At 36.9% G+C, this 20,603-nt stretch overlaps 1 protein-coding gene across 1 annotated transcript; it reads left to right on the forward strand.

Moving 5' to 3' along the window:
• Positions 1-920: 920 nt before the first annotated feature.
• rab11fip2 (RAB11 family interacting protein 2 (class I)) lies at positions 921-20,198 on the forward strand. The gene is made up of 6 exons (XM_081350695.1): positions 921-1,105; positions 1,854-2,456; positions 9,026-9,429; positions 10,165-10,513; positions 12,572-12,668; positions 16,176-20,198. Exons 2-6 carry the CDS (start codon positions 2,104-2,106, stop codon positions 16,404-16,406), a joined length of 1,434 nt encoding a protein of 477 aa, XP_081206821.1. The 5' UTR covers positions 921-1,105; positions 1,854-2,103; the 3' UTR covers positions 16,407-20,198.
• The last annotated feature ends 405 nt before the right edge of the window (positions 20,199-20,603 follow it).

Consider the following 20,603-nt stretch of genomic DNA (forward strand, 5'->3'; position numbering starts at 1 on the left):
GGTTTAGTTTTGTCAAGAGCCCCCAATAGACAGTTATTGGCTTTACTGTCGACATTATAAGAATCCCAGATAGCCTGAATGGGACAACGTTATGTGTGTCTATCTATCTATCTATCTATCTATCTATCTATCTATCTATCTATCTATCTATCTATCTATCTATCTATCTATCTATCTATTCATCACTATCTATCTATATGAATACTGCACTGTAAGAATGTATCTATATGAATACTGCACTATAATTATTGTTGGTTTAACTTAAAAAAATAAGTTACCTGATTTCCTTAAAATTTTGAGTTAATTGAATTAAAAAATGTGAGTTAATACAATGCAAAGGAGATTGGTTTAATAAATACAAACTCAAAATACTCTTATCTGAACCACATTAATTATCGATGTTGATTTGACAGAAGTTGTGATAACAAATCATGAAAATAGCCTATTTCCTTAGTGTGATGAAGTGGGACATGTTTTTAACATATGATCCAGATCCATTTCACCTGTATTCATCTGACTTAATACATACACCCTACGCAAATGATTTACTGATGAATGACCTGCTATTAACAAACTAATAGGGCTAGCCTTCTACTGATTATAGCCTACTGTATCATCAACTATCTAAAGCTAACGTAGCCTATATCTATAGCACATTTGTGTATCTTTAATATATTGCAATCTTTTACAAATCTTTTACAAACAAGCTGTTGTTTATTCATTTTCCTCTTTCTTTTTTCTTGACATAACTGACAACAAAAGAAAAAAATACCGAAATGCTCAAAAGTCTAATAATCCTCCCAGTCATTCGAATCCCAGGAACAGCGCCAGGCGCGCGGTGATCAAATCCTGTGTTTCTACGGCAACAGAGGAGGAGTTTCCACTTCGACCCGTGACCGCATCAGCGGAAATGAGGAACTAGGAAGTCGAGTACAAGGCTGATGTGGAATACCACACATATTTGTTTAAGATGAATTAGTGTCGACTAAAGCAATTTATTCATTTCCATCCACCACAGATGTAGAGAATTGATGCCGGTTCGTTTAAGCAGTCATCCCACATGCAGTGGCGTCGCGAGCTGTGCTCGAGGAAAGATGCTTCAGAGGTAATTATCAGAGCTTTGTGCTGTATGTTTGACAGAAGCAGTAACTGTGGCTAATAATAAAACTAGCTGTAATGCTTCAGTGGTTTTGTACCATGTCTGATTGAATCACATAAGGGAAGACCGCGAAGTACTTGGTCAGTAACCAATTTAACCCATGAACACCAATTGTAAATTGAAATTTTAAGTTGTAAATCTATATGAAAAAAAAAAATCCTTAATGTAAAATTTCAGGTCTTTCTTGATTAAAAAAAAATGAATGTGACAGAACTGAACAAAGAACTTATTTGAAATTGCAGTTTTTTCTTATTTAATTTCATATACAGTATAAAACAACCTATTAATCTACATCATGAGCTATTTGTTTAGAATGACTTATATGTTAGTAGCCTATATGTAGGCTACTATATATCTTTTCTGAATGATAACGTTTCCTATACGTTTAACATTTGGTTGACAGGACAGGACATAGGGCAACTATTATTTTGGATGCAAGTAAATTTGATTACCACAATAAATTCATGTGCACAATGTAATAAAAAATACATATGAGAATAATATAGCCTATATATATATAAGTTTGAGATGCATAGTTAAAAAAAAAAATCTTTAAGCAATTTTAACTGTTTTTTTTGTATTGTTAAAGTCAATGTTTAAGTCAATATTTTAATTTTGATGTTATTCATATTGTAATATAAATTTAAGTTTGATATTTAATTTTCTGTTTTTTTTTTTTTTTTTGTCTTTTTAGGTGACCTGAGTTGGAGCAGGGTCAATGTGTGGAGTGTTTTGTAGACACGTATGTTAATAGACACAACGTTTGTAATTACAAATTATGTTCTTCCCACGCTGTTAAACATAACTTTCAACTTTAATCACCTCTTGGTCACTCATTTACTGTGATTAGAAGCTAAAAAAAAAATGCCACGGCCAAATTGAAGTAGCTACTACACTTTATCATTTCACACACCAAAATCCATAGTTTTACACTTGAAGTCATCATGTCATTGGGCGAACAGTCGCAGAAGTGGTTTCCAACTCATGTCCAAGCCACTGTTCTCCAAGCCACAGACCTGCAACCAAAGGGCAAGAATGGCACCAACGATGCCTACACCATCATCCAGCTGGGCAGAGAGAAGTACTCCACATCAGTGGCAGAGAAGACCCTCAGCCCGGTGTGGAAGGAAGAGGCTTCGTTTGAACTGCCAGGGCTGCTGATGGAGAGCAATCCAGAGGTTTATGAGCTGTGCCTCACAGTGATGCACAGGTCCCTGGTTGGATTGGATAAATTTCTGGGCCAAAAACTCATCAACTTAAATGAGATATTTGACAACAAGGAACGACGGAAAACTGAGTAAGTGGGCTATTTCATTCATTGTTGATGCCTGATCTTTAAACTTATTAACGCAAAAGCCACGTAGAACTATACAAACATATTCTTTCAAATGGAGCCTTTTCACATTTCCAGGGTTCTCAGAAGCGGATGTCTTCATAGTTGGGTAAACTTTTATAGTGGTGAATGGGAGACAACAGCAAGTATCATTTTTGTATTCCCATTTGCTCTAATGGCAAAAGAAAAAAAAAACATGAAAGCTTTTGCATGCTACTTTTGCCGTCCCTCTCTCAGCCGTTGTATTATAAATACTCTCGCAGCAGCGTTAATTTACTGCCAATGTAATAAAACAAACTATAGCATATATATTTATTACATTTTTTTTATTATTACGATGAAAAACTACTAGATGTTGATAAAGGTGGAGCCATCACAGTCCAGGAAAAGGGTCCATAAGCAGAAGTGCAACTAAAAAGAGGAACCTGATACTAAAGCTTTGTCCTCTTTTAGTATCACAGTGAAGTTAGTGACTATGAATGGTGTTTAAACAATGCACTTTAATGTTCCAATCCCAACGTGCAAATCTTTTTATGGTACCACAGTACCAGTGATCGTCACTACTGTATTTACACAATCTATATAATTCTTTTGAAATCACTCACTGGCCTTTTTTTCTCATTTAGATTTTTTTTTTTTTAACTAATTGTTTTTAATATTTGTAGGTCACATGTGATAGCTGTTGACTGATTACCTTTATCATAAGAGCAGACCTCAAGGTCTGGCTTTGAAATATCAGCCTACATAGACCCTAGTGCTTGTCTGCATTTTGAAGCCAATAGTACTCAAAGAATAACAGAATGAAAGGTTTTTAAATGGCCTGGGCTATTTTTAACTCCTGTAACTTTAACTCCACGCTGCTGACATTGAACTTTAGAGTAATTAGCCTATGTCTTTGTTTTTGAAACCTGTTGTCTGAGTTTTAAATGTCTTTGGACATGCCATTGCTGTTCAATACTATGGAAGGGCAACCATCTCATGTAGGCCATTTTGTTCTGGTATGCAACTCAGATAAAGGCCGTTTGACTTCTTTTAACGTCAGTTTTGAGTCACAATCCCATGGCGGATGAACCGGTTTAGTGAGGATGATTATCCTGCATGCTGTTATATTTTCCTTTCTTCTTGTCAGGCAGTGGTGACCGTATTCTCTTTAAAGAAACTTCATTTTATGTTCTTCTGTCTTCTGACTTCCTCCTTGTAACGAGGTTAGATGTTATGGGAAGAAGGAAGCAGGAACCGGCAAACATTCAAACAGATTTGAATGAAATAAATAAACAAATACAAAATTAAAGTAAAGACGGCAATCCCTCACAGTCGACTGCCGCCACACATAATAAAACAAAACACAACATAAATCCAGGCCTAGCCTCTCTCGATATTCAATGTCGTCGCTCCTAATTTTATGCTTCCGCTCCTCCGTGAGAGATACGAGACCGGTGCGTCTCACAGGTGTCGCTTATTAGCAATCACGCCACCGGCCTTGCCCGGTTCTCCCACGGCCCTCAGCCTCGTGCTGCTCGCCACACTCCTCTTTTATTTTCAGATGTGACATAGGCTACTTTCTGTAAATAAATGTCAAGACTAATTCATTAGTGCGTCTTAATATTTTCTGATTTTACTTATTTTAGGCATGTACAGACCAGTAATAGCTTATTTGAGTACTGAGAGAGAAACTGTTATGGCTGGTTGAAGTAGAAAAAGCAGTGCTGCATACCTCACGTTATTGAATGCAGAAAATGACAGAAATTACAAAATGTAGTTTTTAAAATATTACTATTTGCTTTTATCTACATGTAAGTTAGTTAAGTGTAAGTATGTTTTGCACTGGAGATCTGTTGATGATTGTAGGATTTAAAGTGATTGATTTAACTTCTCAATAAAAAATCTAAGTAGTGTAGGATTTTATTAACTGCAGTTATTGGCCATAATATGAAAAATAATGTTGCATTCCATTTGTCTTTCGGAAGTGGGAAAGTCCCGGTTTTAAAGGAACTTTTAAATGGAACACCCCCTCAAGTCAGAGTTGCAACTGGGAAACTCTGGGGAAGCGCAACAACCCTGACTTCTGAATTCAATATGGCTACTCTGCGCATCAACCATAGCAAATCAGTAGTAATATAAGTGCTTTTATATAGTGCTTTTCGAGGTACTCAAAGCACTTTACATATAGAAGGAGGAATCTCCTCCACCACCACCAATGTGCAGCATCCACCTGGATGATGCGACGGCAGCCATATTGCGCCAGAACACTCACCACACACTAGTAGCTTATTGGTGGCTTACTGAAGACACAGAGTGATGAAGTCAATCAGTATATATGGGGATGATTAGGAGGCCATGATGGACAGAGGCCAGTGGGCAAATTTGACCATAAATGGGATGGTCTAGCCTATGGAGGATTGTTCTTGTTGCCTAGCAACTGTTACAGCTTCCGTTGACGAGCGGAAGTAACGTTTGTACTGGACTTTTTAAAGTTATATCAAAGACTTTAGATATACTAATATATATATATATATATATATTTGTAAAGTTATTGCATCACTGTAGCTGCCCTTAGAAGCTCAGGTTGCAAAAATACAGTTCTTTTTTTCTCATGATTTGAGCGTTTGGAAACAAAATTTCAGACAGTTGTCACAGATTTCACTGGTGATTTCAAATATGAAATTTAATCATAAGCTTGGTGAACAGCTTTGTAGAATTTGATGTTCCCCATTCAAAGAGATAGGAGCTGTACTGCATGAAATAGCTGCCCGAGAGGCATTTCAAAGATGGCCACTATCTGAAATGACTTGCCTGAAAGAGACTTTGGTTATATTCAACTGTCTGAAAACAGTTAACAACCTTCCTAAATATGTTCACCGTTGTCCATTTCTGTACATATAATAAAGAGTATAAACTGTAAAAGTATATCAGGTCACTCCATGATAAGTAGTAACTATCTTAGTAAGATATGTCAACATTTGAACCTCTTTAAAGTTTTTTTTTTTACACATTTGTATCATTTTGATATTTGATTAAGTTGAAACCCAATACTTGCATTTAATAGTGTAATCCAGCAATTTCTCTAAAAATACTGTCGTCACCGGTGTGCAATGATTTCTGGGGTAGGGTAGGCCGTGAAGGATCCATCTGTTGAATCCTTCATTGCTTGGGAAATGATGCATTTCGAGGTCGCTTTTAAAGGAGATATGGGACAGCCTTCGTCGTGCCGCTCTGAAGCAATCGGCCTTCGAAGGATGCAGCCTCTGAATTGGGATGCAGCTATATTGTTTATTAACTACTTCCGTTTGTCGGTGTCTCAGCAAACTCAGTGGAGCACACAGTACTAACCAAATTCTATTTGTGGGCATGATACTTGGGATTATCTGTGCAAAAAAAAGCACAACTAAGGTTTGCTTGGATGCGTCCAGCTTAGTTTTTCATCTTAGTAGTCCATTTTAACTAGGGTGTGACATCATTCCCAGCTATGGCATCCCTCCTCCGAGGTAAATGGAACACAGCATAATTATTAGCTTATTGGTATCTGCTAGAATATTACTAATATTACTACTGAATATTACCTTACTCTCTTGGATGTTTCAACACTTCCTCCAAGCTTATAATTATTGTCGGTATGTCACAATCCGTGCCTGTATTTATTCAATGATACTATGGTGTCACACCCTTGGGAGGGAGATATGTACAGTAACTGATTGCTGAGATCATTTTTGATACTCGTGGCACAAATCACTCTACCAACCTTGCATCCCATTGACTCTCAGGGTTAGTAGTCCCCAATGACTCTGTTCATGCAAAGGTTTCCTACTAACTGACGCTAGGGTACAAGAGTCCGTTTCGACATTGGAGTCGACAGACCCTAATTATCGCACACCTGTGTTTGTTGATTGTACGCTGGTTCCCAGCGGCCCTCGCAGAGTGGGAGTATTGTGGTTCCAGGCAGAGGAAGATTTATCTTGGCCTTGACTCCCATGTGAAGAACAGGGGCTGGCTGGCTCTCCACATGCCCAGATCAGAGCTCCCTTACTGGGCCTGAGACCAGGTAAACCCTCTTCCCTCGGATCTACAAGCTCCCCAGTGTGTGGATGGTCTTGGAAAGAAACATAATCACCATTCACTAGCTGTGCCATGAAGGAAGAAGAGCACTCAGCAAGATGGCAGCCTTTGACGACCCCAGAGGGAACCGTGTCCCGATACTGAAGGAGTGTTTACAGTAGTGTTTGCATGAAAGAACTGTGTCTAGGGTGGAAGTGTCGAACTACATTTCTGCAGGGCTGGTTTATGAGTGTACAGAGTGTCTTTTTAATCAGTGCTGAGGTCAAAAAAGGGCCCAAACTATGTTTGTACAAAAATATTCAATCCCATTCAACACAGTCTATCAGGTTTTATTCCTTTTTCAGTTGAATATGGGTGCACAGATATAATACCGATAAACCAATAATTATTTTCATGTTAGTCCAAAATTAAAATTCTATAACATTTTGTCTTAATAAATTATCAAATACTAAAATCAGTCAATTTAAACACAAGTGAGTCTAGACATCGCACCATTATAATGTACAGTATGAAAAATGGATGGAAAAAATAGTTGTACTATCCAAAGGAATAACACAAAATATAGAACGATTACAACTTTCCCACCTCAAAAATGTCTAATAATAAATTTACATAAGAAAATTACTTAAATTATACAGTTAATCTGTATCTGTTATTGTTTAAAAAAATCTCACATCATAATTTGTTCACAATCATTAATTATTTGTTAAATTGTGTAAAGTGTAAATTGTGTAATTATTAGTGTTTTTAATAATTAACTTTCTGGGCATTAAATGATGGCAAAAGGGCATCTAAAAAAATAGGGAAAATGAGCATGCACAATAAATAATAAATATACAATATCGGCCTACAAATATCCAACATTGACTAATAAAAAAATCTCTAACATCTTTTGAAATATGCTTTACCACAGTATGTTTGCCTATGCAGGTGTAAGATGATGTATTGCATAATTCACCCATTGAACACTCTGGCCAAATCTCTGTCTAGTATTGTACCTACATTAAGTGTTCACGATGATCATTTCTAAATGAATGATCCTGCTCCAAGTGTCTTATATCGCAGGAGCATCACGCAGCTCTGCTGAAATATTGTCCATTTCATAATCTCCAAATACCGGTGTGAGCATCAATGAACAAAGGCCAGATTTGTGCAAATGCCACCTCCTTTTCACACAGTTACAGCATCAATCACATTACTTCCAGCAGAAAAAAGAGCAAGAGGTTAAATAAACAGGAGCCGGGGAATGGCCTAGATGGTGGCGTATTACTTCACATTCTTTATGTGGCCCAAACCTTTGCAGTTACCAGGGAATTATGTTTATCCCTGCTATAATATGCGTTCTCAGGAAGGGGGAAGGCTTTCAAATTCACTAAATGGACTATGCTGTGGATTTTTGTGAAGTGAAATTGGGTTTCTGGCCAGACAAACACATTGCCCCCATGTCGTTTTTGTATGAATTATACATACAGAGCAAAGCCTGAAAGAGAGTCTTACCACCAGGGGGGTTTCACAGAAAAGGAGAAGTGAAAGAGTGTGTGGTTTTCTGCTCTTTGTTTTTATCAAGCTGTGAAGTACACTAGAACATCTGCAAATTACTGGCGCATGTAACACCAGCCTAGCTGTTTCCAATAACACCTAAGAGGCCAACCATGCATGTGACACAACGATAAAAAAAAAAAAAAAATCTAGTACAACTAGTCACCTCCACTAATTGAGTTTTTGGATGAATAGTGTTGTGTTAGCTGGATAGATTTTTTTTTTTTTTTTTTTTTGTCATTTACCCCGTTTAAACATTTTTTATGGATAATGTGAAATACTTTCTGCCGTTTTGAAGTATAAACAATAATGAATATTCATAAGAAATCTTTCTTTAAAAACTAATTGTTATAAATATTTCAAACATTACATCATATATTGATAAGAAGAGCATGATTGAATATGCACATGTAACCGGTCCTACTCAACTCGCTCCGAGTGGAATTTGAACCGTGGTCTCTGACGTGGGAGGCGAGCACGCTAACAAAGTCGCTAAAGACTGCAGCCGCATGTGTGCCTCTTGAGGACAGGCGACTGAGGTTTACATGCACAGCTCTTACTGGCCTACGTCCATTACACTTACTCCCCTAAACCTCACTCCCATCTGAGTCAGGGCACAAAATGTAACCGGTCCTACTCGACCTGCTCCGAGCGGGATTCGAACCGGGGTCTCTGGCGTGAGAGGTGGACGCGCTAACAAGAACAATAAAGACCGCAGCCGCTAGCATCAGTCGCTAACACGCCTCTTTAGACCAGGGGAGTGAGGTTTACATACACAGCTCTCACTGGCCTTTGTCTGTTACACATAGCCCAGTCCAAAGTAACATAGTGTATCTACTCTGTCAGTTAATTTGTCTTTTTTCAATGTTTTCTGTATTTCAGACAATTTTATTTATAACATTTAGCCATATGCCTCATACTTCCTGTCTCTCTCTTGTCAGCTGGTACAATCTAGACTCACGGCCAGGTAAGAAGAGGAAAGACAGGGGCAAGATTCAAGTTAGCATCCAGTTCATGCGGAACAACATGACTGCCAGCATGTTCGATTTGTCGATGCGAGACAAACCCAGATCGCCGTTCTCCAAGCTCAAGGAAAAGATGAAGGGTCGCAAGCACGACGGTGCCTTTTCAGACACATCTTCTGCCATCCTTCCACGCTCAGGACGGAGCGAGACTGATTCTCTGCCAGACCAGCACCCGCACCCTCAGGCTGCACCTGAACTCAAGCCAAAACGCTCGCTGCTCACTGGGACGCAGAAACTTTCTGCTGCTCACTCCATGTCTGATCTGATAGGAACTCACTTCAGGCCTAAACTCGACTCTATGAACTCAATTGAGGAGAAAGGTGAGGACATAGAGTACATGGTCTGCTCAAATAGTTCACTGTGCTCAGTACAGCAATTTTATTCTTTTATATTTTCTTTTTTCATGTGTTTAATTATTGTGTGATATTAGCAGCAAAAGGTATTCCGTGACTCTGTAAAAGGTAAGGGTAAAGGTAACTCTGTGACCAACAAAAGTTTATGATTCTTAAACGTATTGTTCACCTTCACAAATGAACAACCAGTGTAAACAAGTGAAAAGCTAAACATAGTCTTAAAATGAACTTTAGTATAGCCACTAGACTTTTACATCACCATCACTAAGCTTCTGACAACTCTTTCTGTCTTTATTTAAAAAAAAAATATTTACACTGAAAGTTTGAGTTAGAAATTTGAATAGTTTGCAAGAGCAGGATTATAAACACAGTAAGGCTGTAAAAGCGGACTAGTAAGTAGATGAGATTACCTGTTCAGTGTGTTGTTTAATGTCCCGACAACTTCTGTAGTCCCATTTAGCCACTTGTTAGCAACCGCCTTTTGCTTAAAAAAAAATCACAAGGGGTATTACTTATGTATTTTACGTCGTAGAACAAAACGTGAACATTTCTTGAGCTTGTTCTCCACAGACCTAATTTCATGCGTTTAACCAAAGTGCTAAAATACTAAATTGTTTTTGGGTTTTGGACTACACAAATATGTAATCCCAGCTGCACTTTATGGAGAAATGCTAAAGAAAACATTGTCTTTCTCATCCGTAGGGGGCGCTGCCTCTCACCGACACTCTCAGAGCGATGGATATGGTGTCCCAAACAGCGACGTGCCATGTGACCCCTTTTCCGACATCGGAGACAACATGCCCCAGAAGTTCGCCACTCTCCCTCGCAACCACAATCCCTTCGAGGGAGATCAGGGGATGATGTGGGGGGCAGAGAAGAGAGAGAAGAAGGAGAAGGTCAGTCTTCTGGGCAGAGTGACTGGGAAGAAGGAAGGAAAGAAAGTGGCCACTGGAGCACGGACCGGAAGCTCTGGAGACCTGCGATCTCCAAACCCCTTTACCAGTGAAACCTCAAGTGAAACCAACCCTTTCATCTCACATTACAGATCCAGGTACAATTTGTTTTTAGCCATTTTGTTTTTGTCTTAAATTTGTTTATCAAGCTTTCATTATAGTTACTTGAGGTCAAATGCCATTAGTATCTTTTTTGACACCATACTGTTCAATGAGGAAAACTAAATAGATTCAAATTAATTAAAATTAATAATCAAATAAATATGTAAGTATTATATGTAGTGCTATAATTTATGATAGTATTATAGATTATATTAAAATAATTACTTCCAGTACATTCCCAACTTCTGCTCTTTTGTCAGGAGAGATAGGTGAGGACAGTCAAGCACTTAATGTTTATCAGAGAAAGTCTGTCATTAGGAAGACCTTATCGATGTCATTAGGCCCAACAGGGGCCTGACCAAGTCACAGTAATGAGATCTGAATGAGAGATAGACCATTCAATTAACAATTTATCTGCCCGTAGCCTACCAGGCCGCTCATCCTCTCAGATTACTCTCGCATCTTAAATCAGAGGTCTTCCAGGGGTCACAGGTTAGCTGAAAAGACATTTAACAAACATGCTTAATGTTGTCTAGTGTACAAAGATATCTGTGATCTTTCCAACCTTATACATTAACTGACTTTTTACAACCAGCATCCTTAATGTATCCCATCCATTCACAAGTTTTTATCATTAAAGGATCGGACTATTACTCATAACTGTACTCCCATGTAAGTTTAAAGTCAGTTTATTTTCCTGCAAGTTGCAATGGTGTTTGACTGTTGTGGCATGGGTGGAAAAAATGTGTCAACTGGTTAAATTTCCTAATTTCCTGTTATGTTTTTTTTTTTAATCATAAGGGGGAAGGGGGGAGGGAGGGGGGGGGGGGTTTCTTGAGTGCACCTATGATGCTATATTAAAGGTTCCTAATTTTGTGTTGGATGTCTCCTACAATAGGTTTACATGTATCCAAGGTCAAAAACACTGATTTTCTCATAATATAGTTTGCAGAATCACCTCTTATCTCACAGTGTCTGAAACGGCTTGATCAATGATCCAGTCTCTCTACTCTCCTCCTTTCTGAGAGCATACTCTGCTCTGATTGGTCAGATGGCCCAGCCTGTTGTGATTGGTCTATAGCTTACAACATGTGTCAGAAACAAAACGTCCATTACCATATCTGAATTTCAGATTCTATACACAGTGATACAAACAGTAATGGTGGTGTCGGATTTACTGTCAGTTTTCATCCTTGAAATTCAGAAAACAGATGCATTTGTTTCCACAAAAGCAGAACAACTTTTTTCAACTATAATAATAAGAAAAGTTTCTTGAGCACCAAATCAGCATATTAGAATGATTTCTCAAGGATCATTTGACACCGAAGACTAGAGTAATGTTGCTGGAAATTCAAAGTTTATGTTTATATATATATAGATAGATAGATAGATATAGATATAGATAAAAAAAAAAATCTAAAAACATTAAAAAAAAAATCTTACTGACCCTAAGCTTTTAAATGTTTAAAGCAAATAAGGAAATTAAGACATACACCGTTACTGTGATATAAAATTGCTCATACTGTGATATACGATTTTGGTCGTACCGCCCACCCCAACTGTGCGAGCCGTAACTTACTGTTGCAGCCAGTAAGTTACGGCTCGCACAGTTGGGGTGGGCGGTACGACCAAAAGCCTTTGTTGTGGTTAGTGACCAAATGTTAGGAAATGAAAAGTAGACTGGCTGTTTGCGTGTGAGGGGGCGTCAAACCATTTCCTGACCCCCTGTTTGTTACTTCATAAAGGTCAACTCAAAAATGATATCGAACTTTTGCTGGCAAGTGGCAGTCGCGCTAAAGGATTTGATGTGTTTTATGACAGTACTTGTTGGTGTTGAGCAAGATTTCACCTGTATTGATAGGTCAGAACGGTAAATAAAGGACTTTCTTGTAAGATAAAAAAGGCAGGTAACACTTTAGTTGAGGGTCCAATTCTCACTATTAACTAGTTGCTTATTAGCATGCATATTACCAGGTGTTTTGGAACACAATTTACACATTTATTGGAGTAAAATTTGATCTCTGACATTTTTCTTTTTTTTTCCTGTTTAACAGTGACAACATGAGAAATCCCACTAGTAATGAGGACCTTACTCAGAGATTCAAAAACTCTCCAGAGAAGAAGCATGGCATGAAATATGCAAGAGAACAGGTAAGTTCATTCAAAAGAAATATTGCACACTCCATTTCTTTTATGCTTTACACTATTGTCATACATATAAAGTTTAATTACATGTGACCACATTAAATGTAAGAATATTATTTTCTATTTCTACGCATTGGTAAACAAGGGTGAATTTTCACGTTGTCACTGTCCAGTCTGTCCAGACACAGCTTGACCACATTTCTCACAAGTTTTCCAAACTTGCCCAAAGTTTTAATTGGTCATTTATTGCAGCCCTATTATACATGGAAGTTGATGATGCTGATCTCTGACTGAGTATCACTTGTGGCGCTCTGCTTGGAGGCCCATTTATCTAATTAACAGCTGAAATGGGTGGGCATCGTCTGTGATCTGCATGTAATTTGAAGTAGTGTGATGTTATTAGTGCGCTTCCATTTCGTTCGTGAACCATCTTGGACAGTATGTTCTCTCACTCAATAATTGGAAATCTAATCATTAATAATACGCAATTTGTCACTGGTCTAATTTTACACTGTAGGTCAAACCACGGTCAGTGTTAAATGTGGAAAGGAGCCCTCTCTCACTTTGTCATAATTATACTGATTGTGATCGCCATCATGTCCAGCGCAGAGTAACGCGACGTTTGCTTGTCTGCTGTGTGAGAATAGCTGCTGAAGTGATGTTGAAACTGGAGACGCGTTGCTGAAAATGGCTTTCCTCACCCATTTTTGAGGTTATGTTAACACTGCATCCGTGAAATAGTGTCTCTGGCACTCTAAGGCCTTAATTAAAGGATGGGGGGTGTGGGGCGGGAGAGTCGGCCGAGGCATTTCAAAGGACTTGGAGTTTTAGATTTTCAACGCAAAGGCCCTCATTAGTGCCCATAATGAGACAACTGAAGAATGCCAAGTGGAAGTCTTATCTCTCCCACACTCCTGATTGCCTAAATCTGCTCATCAGCTGCTTGCCAGTTCATGGTCATTTCCTGGGCTCTTTTCCTGCACCCACTTGCTTGTGCCCTGGTGTTTTTGCAATTCACGCAGCATCTCTTTCTCTGAATCTTCCTTTGATTCAGTGTTTGCTTTTCTGTATGTGCCAGAAAGTGTTGTTTTGGCCTGCATTGTCTGTTGACCTGCATTACCAAACATTCAACTCAACAAGCACACCTAAAAATGTTTGAATTTTATTGCATGCAAGTGGCATCAAACAAATAATGAACCTGCTATGAAATAATTACGACTTTTAGTGGATGTATAAGTTCACCACATAGTTCATCACATTAACTAAATATTCCACTACCAGAAACAATAAAGCATCCAAATTATTTTTGCCTTAATTCTGAGTGATATATCTTTCTTTTTATTTCCTTGTTTCTTTCTTTTTTTTTTTTTTTACAGTCGATTCATTCTGCAAATGTTTTTCTTGGAAAGTGTGCCTTTTTTAACTGTACTTTGTGTACTTTTTCCCTTTAAAATAAATGCTACTTGGTTTTCTATTTTGTTATCTAATGCAATGACATTCACATTTTGATTTACGCGTCTAGATGCTTTTTAGGGCCACTGTATTTTTGCATTAGTTTCTAGAATGGCAGTTTTATGGAGTCAAATTTGTTCTGCTGTTTCCTCAGGGAAAAAGAGAAGGAATGTTTTGTTTTCATTACCGTAATCTAAGGAGGATAATCATAATCAAAGTGTCACATGTATAAACATCTGTCCGATATGGTGGATCAAGTTCAAACCCAGAAGCAGTTCAGACTCTGAGGCTTCAGGTTAAAAGTGTAGAGGCTTGTTCCTGCATATTATTATTTCATAACAAGTGCAATGTATTAGTCTTACATTTAATATTATACATACTATAAACACAGATCATTTATACAGGTTTTAATATTTTAATTATATTTATCATCACACATGGCTACCCATAAAATAATCAAATGTGTTTAATTCACTTTTCAAAATTTAAGGCTGTAAAAAGTGTTATATTGTTTGTGGAGGTTTTAAATTTGAGAAAGTAAATTTAATTTTCACTTTAACTACTCTAATAGCCAAATGTGAGGCAATTTTGGTGCATATGAATAAATGTGGTGAAAATATTTTATGAAGGAAAATCAAACGTTTGAGGAAATGTATTGATTATTTAAACTAGAATTATACTGTATTCTACTCATTAAACATTTTATGATTTTGAAACTTTTTCTGTACTTACTGTAGTATGTCACCTAGTCCTAATCTACGTAATCTTGTAATTCAGACTTTTTTCTCACAATTGCGATAAATAAACTTGCAATTGTAAAAGAAAGTCAGAATTGCGAGAAATAGTTAGAATCGCAATTCTGACTTTTTTCTCGCAATTCGAAATTTATATTTCGCAATTCTTTTCTTGCAATTCTGACTTTTTTTCTAGCAATTGCAAGTTGTAAAGTCAGAATTGCAGGATATAAACTCACAATTGCGAGGAGTAGCCTAAAGTCAGAATCGCAAATCTGACTTTATAACATGCAACTGCAACTTTATATTGCGCAATTCTTAGAAAAAAAATCTGAATTGCGAGATAAAAAGTCTGAATTGTAAGATTAAAGAATGCAATTACCTTTTTTTTTTTTTCAGTGGCGGAAACAAGCTTCCATACTAATCACCATTGAACTAACCAAAGCAATGTTATTTAAAACGTCCCAGTTAAAACCTTTAGGCTATTTAATGACCTAATATATTCATTTATTATAATAATTTGCATCAAAAATCTATCTAGGGCGTAAATTTAATTTCTTTAAACACCCAGATAACCTTATCAGAGTAGATTTGGTACGAGTACTTCATTTCTGGAGCTATTTGGATTGTTTGGTAATTAGATGAATTACAGGTCTGTGTCCTGTTGTGTTGATGTTGATTTTGGGTGGCAGTTTTATTTTAATTATCTAAGCATCAGTAATTAAGCAGGACTTAGAGACATTGACTCATATTTTGACAACAGTGAAATGGATAAGCTCTTTGAGAGATTTTATCAACTGACTGCATTTAGTGCTTGTTTTCACCTTGACAGCAAAAAGTGTGAATTTGTCAGATGCATGATAGCAGATGAGCCAATGTTTCTAAATTGCTGGTCCCTCAATATCATGGTTAAGTCAGATGCAGACACTTCTCATGTCAACACATGATCACTCTGCTTCAGAGAACTGAGGCTTGAACGTTTAGAGCAACACCTTTAATAAAAGCTCATTTATCAAGTGAGTTCTGTTTTGAAGGAAACATTAACATGTTTATTTCACTCTTTTACACTTTTTTTGCCTAGTTTACTTTGTCCAGCTACTACTGTATATGGCATTATTGCTTATACACTTGTCCGTTTACAAACCAATGTGAATTGTTTAAATTAACATATTGTTTCATGTTGGAAATTTAGCAAAAATATCAAATTATAGGTCATAGAACTTTTTGAATTCTCAGCATTCTATGAGCAATCAAGAAGAATTTTCTAAATTATTTAATACATGGTACATTTAACAATCATATATCATCTGTTCTTCCTCTCGCATAGGAGCCTGCACATCTGCATGCGAATATGGCGGCCTACAGCAATCTCTCCTTTGAGGAAGTTGTGCAAGAGCTCATCAAGCAGAAAGAGGTGGTAAGAAAGAAAGATGCTCATATTCGGGAGCTGGAGGACTACATTGATAACCTGCTGGTCAGGGTAATGGAAGAGACGCCCAGCATCCTGAGAACACCCTACGAGCCCAAGAGAAAAGCTGGGAAGATCTCAAAGAAGTAAAAGATCTCGGAAGCGTATTGTAACTTAAGATTTCTGGCAAAATATATATTTCTTATATAAGGATACTGCAATGTTGGTAACTTGTGACAGAACGCAAGTGTATTCTTTCACACACGGACACCTTTCATGTCATTCAGTTACTCTAGGTTTGCAAGAACAACCGGATATATTGTGAAGAGAGACGGGCACTAAATGTGGAGATGCCAAATGGCCTTTTTCGATTTTTCCATAACTTTATTTAGATTTTTTTTTTTTTTTTTTAAGAATCCTGTGAGCTGTTCACTGATACTTGTGAATGGAAACATTTTTGAAAATATTCACAAGCTGCCATTTATAGTTTAGAGCGGCGTTTTCGTGCGAGGAGACCAATGTTATGTTCGTACCGAAAATAACTGTGTTTGTTGACTTTTTCTTTGAATTCAGTCAGTATAACATAATTCAGCACTTAATACTCTTAGTAGTACTGTGTTTTGTAGTTATCACTGGGATGGACTATCCATATGAGGCCTTTGCTGTGATTGAATTCAGTGAATTTGCTGTGACTGAATTCACACTGCAAAAGCTGTACCAGATCAATGTACACGTTTGTCCTACACACATATGTGGTGAGGCAAGGAAACACTTGGATTGATGGCACCACGTGACATAGAAGTGAATGTTTACTGGATGGCGGATTGGTTTACTGAACAACCAGGTTGGGTTTGACAGGGTAACTCTCCTATCGCTCTTGATGGTGTTTACACTGTAGACAAAGAGTGATCAGACTCTTGATATTGGCATGTGTTTGGGGCCATATTGGTACGTTAGTTGCAGAATGTTGGTAATGAAACTTTTTGGTACTTTTTCAGAGCATACGTCTATGAAATAATAGACTGGTACACTACTAATTATTTATTTTGAGCTTGATTGTAATGAGCAAAATGTGTATGTGAATAACACTGTTCACTTTACAAGCAACTTTACTAACACAAGGCCAAGAAACAAACTGCCTCTGATGTATAGTGGCAACGGAAGTGTAGAAATGAGCATCCAGTCTCCAAAGACTTTATTCTGAGTGTCATACTGTTGCACTGATGCTCCATATCTTCAGTATACTGCAGGACTGTCAAAACCTGTGGACTGCCTACAGTTGACTACACCAAAGTGTTGACGGTTTCTGATTAAACTTAAGTTAAGCCAGTCAAGTCGGTCAGTCAATCGAGCAATTAACTTCTTTTAGCTATTTGAACTTAATTTCTAACATTAACAGAGCAAGTCTAGCCCATTCAAAATTGAAACCACAGCAAATAACTGATTCATTTGGGAAGTCTGAATAAGTCTTTAGTTCAAAAGGCCTCTTTATACAAACATTTCTGTCGGTTTGATTTATTACAATGTAAAGCATGTTTCTTACAAAACAATTATGAGCAATGTTGTGAAAACCTTGCTAAAGAACAGTTGTTTACAGATTGCTTTATAGTTTCAAGGCAGTATTTTGACATTGTACTACTTTTTTGGTGAGAAAATGACATTGGCTTTAGGTCTTGGTAACTGAGCATCTTTTTTTGCACCTTAGGCTGATAAGCTGGCCTGGAGCATCTGTGTAGTGACATACTGTACAACAGTGGTGCATGTGTGCACCAGATACTAAATAATGTACATTTGAGAAAACTAGAATGATAAATTTAGTTTAACTGTAAAATAACCGGTTTTAATATAGCCCTTCATGTGAAGAACGAAACTGATACAGGGCAATTCTTTAGGCCATAATAAAGACCCCTTTTTATGTTTATTTGATGAAAACACAATAGTGTATACTCTCTGTATATAGCTCTGCAGAAAGCTTCCCAGATGTAGTTTTTCTTATTAACATGGTAAAACACTGTGCTGGTTATTTGTGCTGGAAAGGAAGTCACATCATCTACTACATTGGGTCACAATGAGCAAGCGTTGTATTCAAGTTATAAATGATTGTATTGTTTTGTTTTGTTTACTTACACTTTAATATGTATTTGGAGAGGTTTACATGTGTGTAGTTGACGATTCACGTTAAAAGCATTCAGTGCCACTTGCAGTGTTACACAGTGCTGACATTAAAACCCTAGTTTAATGCCCTATGTTTTTTTTTTAATGATTTCAGTTAATAGGTTTATGCAAGAAGTTGGTCTTTAGTTAATTTTTTTTTCTTTCTCAATATAGTTTTCTGTACATGCTAAATTTTTAACCTTTTTAATATGCATAAACGTGTTAACGTGTTTATTTACAAATTTCACAAATATGTTATAATACGCTGGGCTTAATTACGTTTTTATTTATGATTTTTTCAGCATTATATTAGTCACCGGCCAAAAATGTTCCAGTGAATGTGATTCAGTTCAGGAAAGTTATTAGCTGAAGAGTAAAGTTTGTTATAATACAGTTTGCTTTCACTAACTCACCATCTCAGCTTATCCTTTTTTTATTTTATTTTTTTTTTTTTATCTGGACTTCTATGCATTACATGCTTTAATTTTCTTCTCGAGCTTTCGATCAAATAAGGTTCAAAACTTAAGATTTGCTGTAGATCATATTGTTGGGCAGTTACGATGTGTTGCCTCCCATGAACGGTACGCATTGTATTTTTCTCACATTCAGCCGAGCACTTTCCTTCTCCTCTCCATTTTGTCTCATTGAACTGGAACTGCTATGCATCTCTCTCCAGAGCAAATCTGTGTGGTACTCTGAATGTATTTTGACCAATCAGCAATGTCTGTAATCACACAAACAGTGTTGATCAGCCAGTGTAGATATTATCTAGCACTTCTTTTATCACTTTTTACAGTATACACAGCTGAAATGATAATTATACATTGTTTGCCTTCACTCATATTTACAGAATAATGGTTGACACATTGTATATGGTTTCACTGTGGTTGATTATCAAGAAGACACATTTGTTTTTTTAATAAGTACTTTTTTTTTGTTTTATTCATTGATTTAATTGTCTAAATGTTTAGACTTCCTTGTGTTTTTTTTTCTGATTCTCTCATGGCTGTTGATCTTTGATTTTAATCTTTTCATTGTTTTTTATTTAGCTATGTTTATAGCTACTTAAAGCTTAATGTGTTAAGGTTATCATGTTTTTGTACTGTATGCTGCTATTTTCCTGCAATTTCCCAACAGATGGTTAAGGGTGAATTTACGTAACTTTGTTGAGACTTGAAAAATCTGAGTTAAAAAAAAAGATTATATTTGTGATTTTAGCAAAGGATAGTAGCAAGACAAACGTGAAATTAAAACATATGAAAGCCACAGTGTCTACACAAAGTTAAAATAGAAAATAATATTTGAATATCAATTTTTTTCTTTTCCATTTGGTGTCTTATATACATTAAATCTCTGGTGCTGCAATCATATCTAATAAGTTACCAGTTTTTCAGTATTCCGCATCATATATGTTTCCATTTGATGTAAACTACTTTCTACTCAGACACTCCTTCCTTTAAAATACTAAAAAACTTGAATTTCCAATAGTGTGTAAATAACACTACTTAGAATATAGAATTTTACCCTAGGAATTTGCTTCTGGTTTCAGAAAAATCATAGGCAAGTTGGGAACTTTTCTCAACGAGACACTTTCCTGTTGGGTGGTTAAACATTTTGCGTAGATGTAGTTATTGATGATTCATCCAGAAGTAACATGTCTGTCTTTGCATTCTTGGCATGCGGCATGAATGAGTGTAGAAGAGAGAGCTGAGTGTATTGTCTATGTGACTACCGTACAAAAGGGGGAAAATTACGGTACAGCCCATTTCAATAAATCTCCTGTACTTCATGACGTGTCTTTCATTGCTTTGATATACGTGTAAAAGCTTGTAGAACAACGTATTTTCACGTTCCAAGCTTGGTAAACTCAAATATTGCTCTTCACCACAAAAGCATCAGTCTGCATTCAGCATTCAGTGTGTATCTTTATTTCGATGTACTGCAAGCCACTGGTGTCCACATCAACATATCCGTTAATGAAAATTCATTAGGCTTTGCAATTATCTCTCCAAGCTGAGGGATTTTAGCTTTCTATTTGCATTACACTGCGAACCTCACGGATGTTGTTTCTTTCAGGGAAATTAATGGGAAGGAAATTCTCATGCCCGCCCAAACAAATAAAATAGCCTCTTTAGTGACAAGGTAGCTTGTTAAACTTCTCACCTCATTTGTTTACGAGTAACAGGAGTGTGT

Source organism: Scardinius erythrophthalmus (genome assembly GCF_964197995.2).
Source record: "Scardinius erythrophthalmus genome assembly, chromosome: 21".
Classification (NCBI taxonomy): domain Eukaryota; kingdom Metazoa; phylum Chordata; class Actinopteri; order Cypriniformes; family Leuciscidae; genus Scardinius; species Scardinius erythrophthalmus.

Bases quoted from the DNA above. Each gene is read 5' to 3' on its own strand.
- rab11fip2 (XM_081350695.1), top strand. From the start codon at position 2,104: ATGTCATTGGGCGAACAGTCGCAGAAGTGGTTTCCAACTCATGTCCAA. The intron at 2,457-9,025 runs GTAAGTGGGCTA...CTCTCTTGTCAG, and splicing joins AAGGAACGACGGAAAACTGA to CTGGTACAATCTAGACTCAC. The intron at 9,430-10,164 runs GTGAGGACATAG...TCTCATCCGTAG, and splicing joins GAACTCAATTGAGGAGAAAG to GGGGCGCTGCCTCTCACCGA.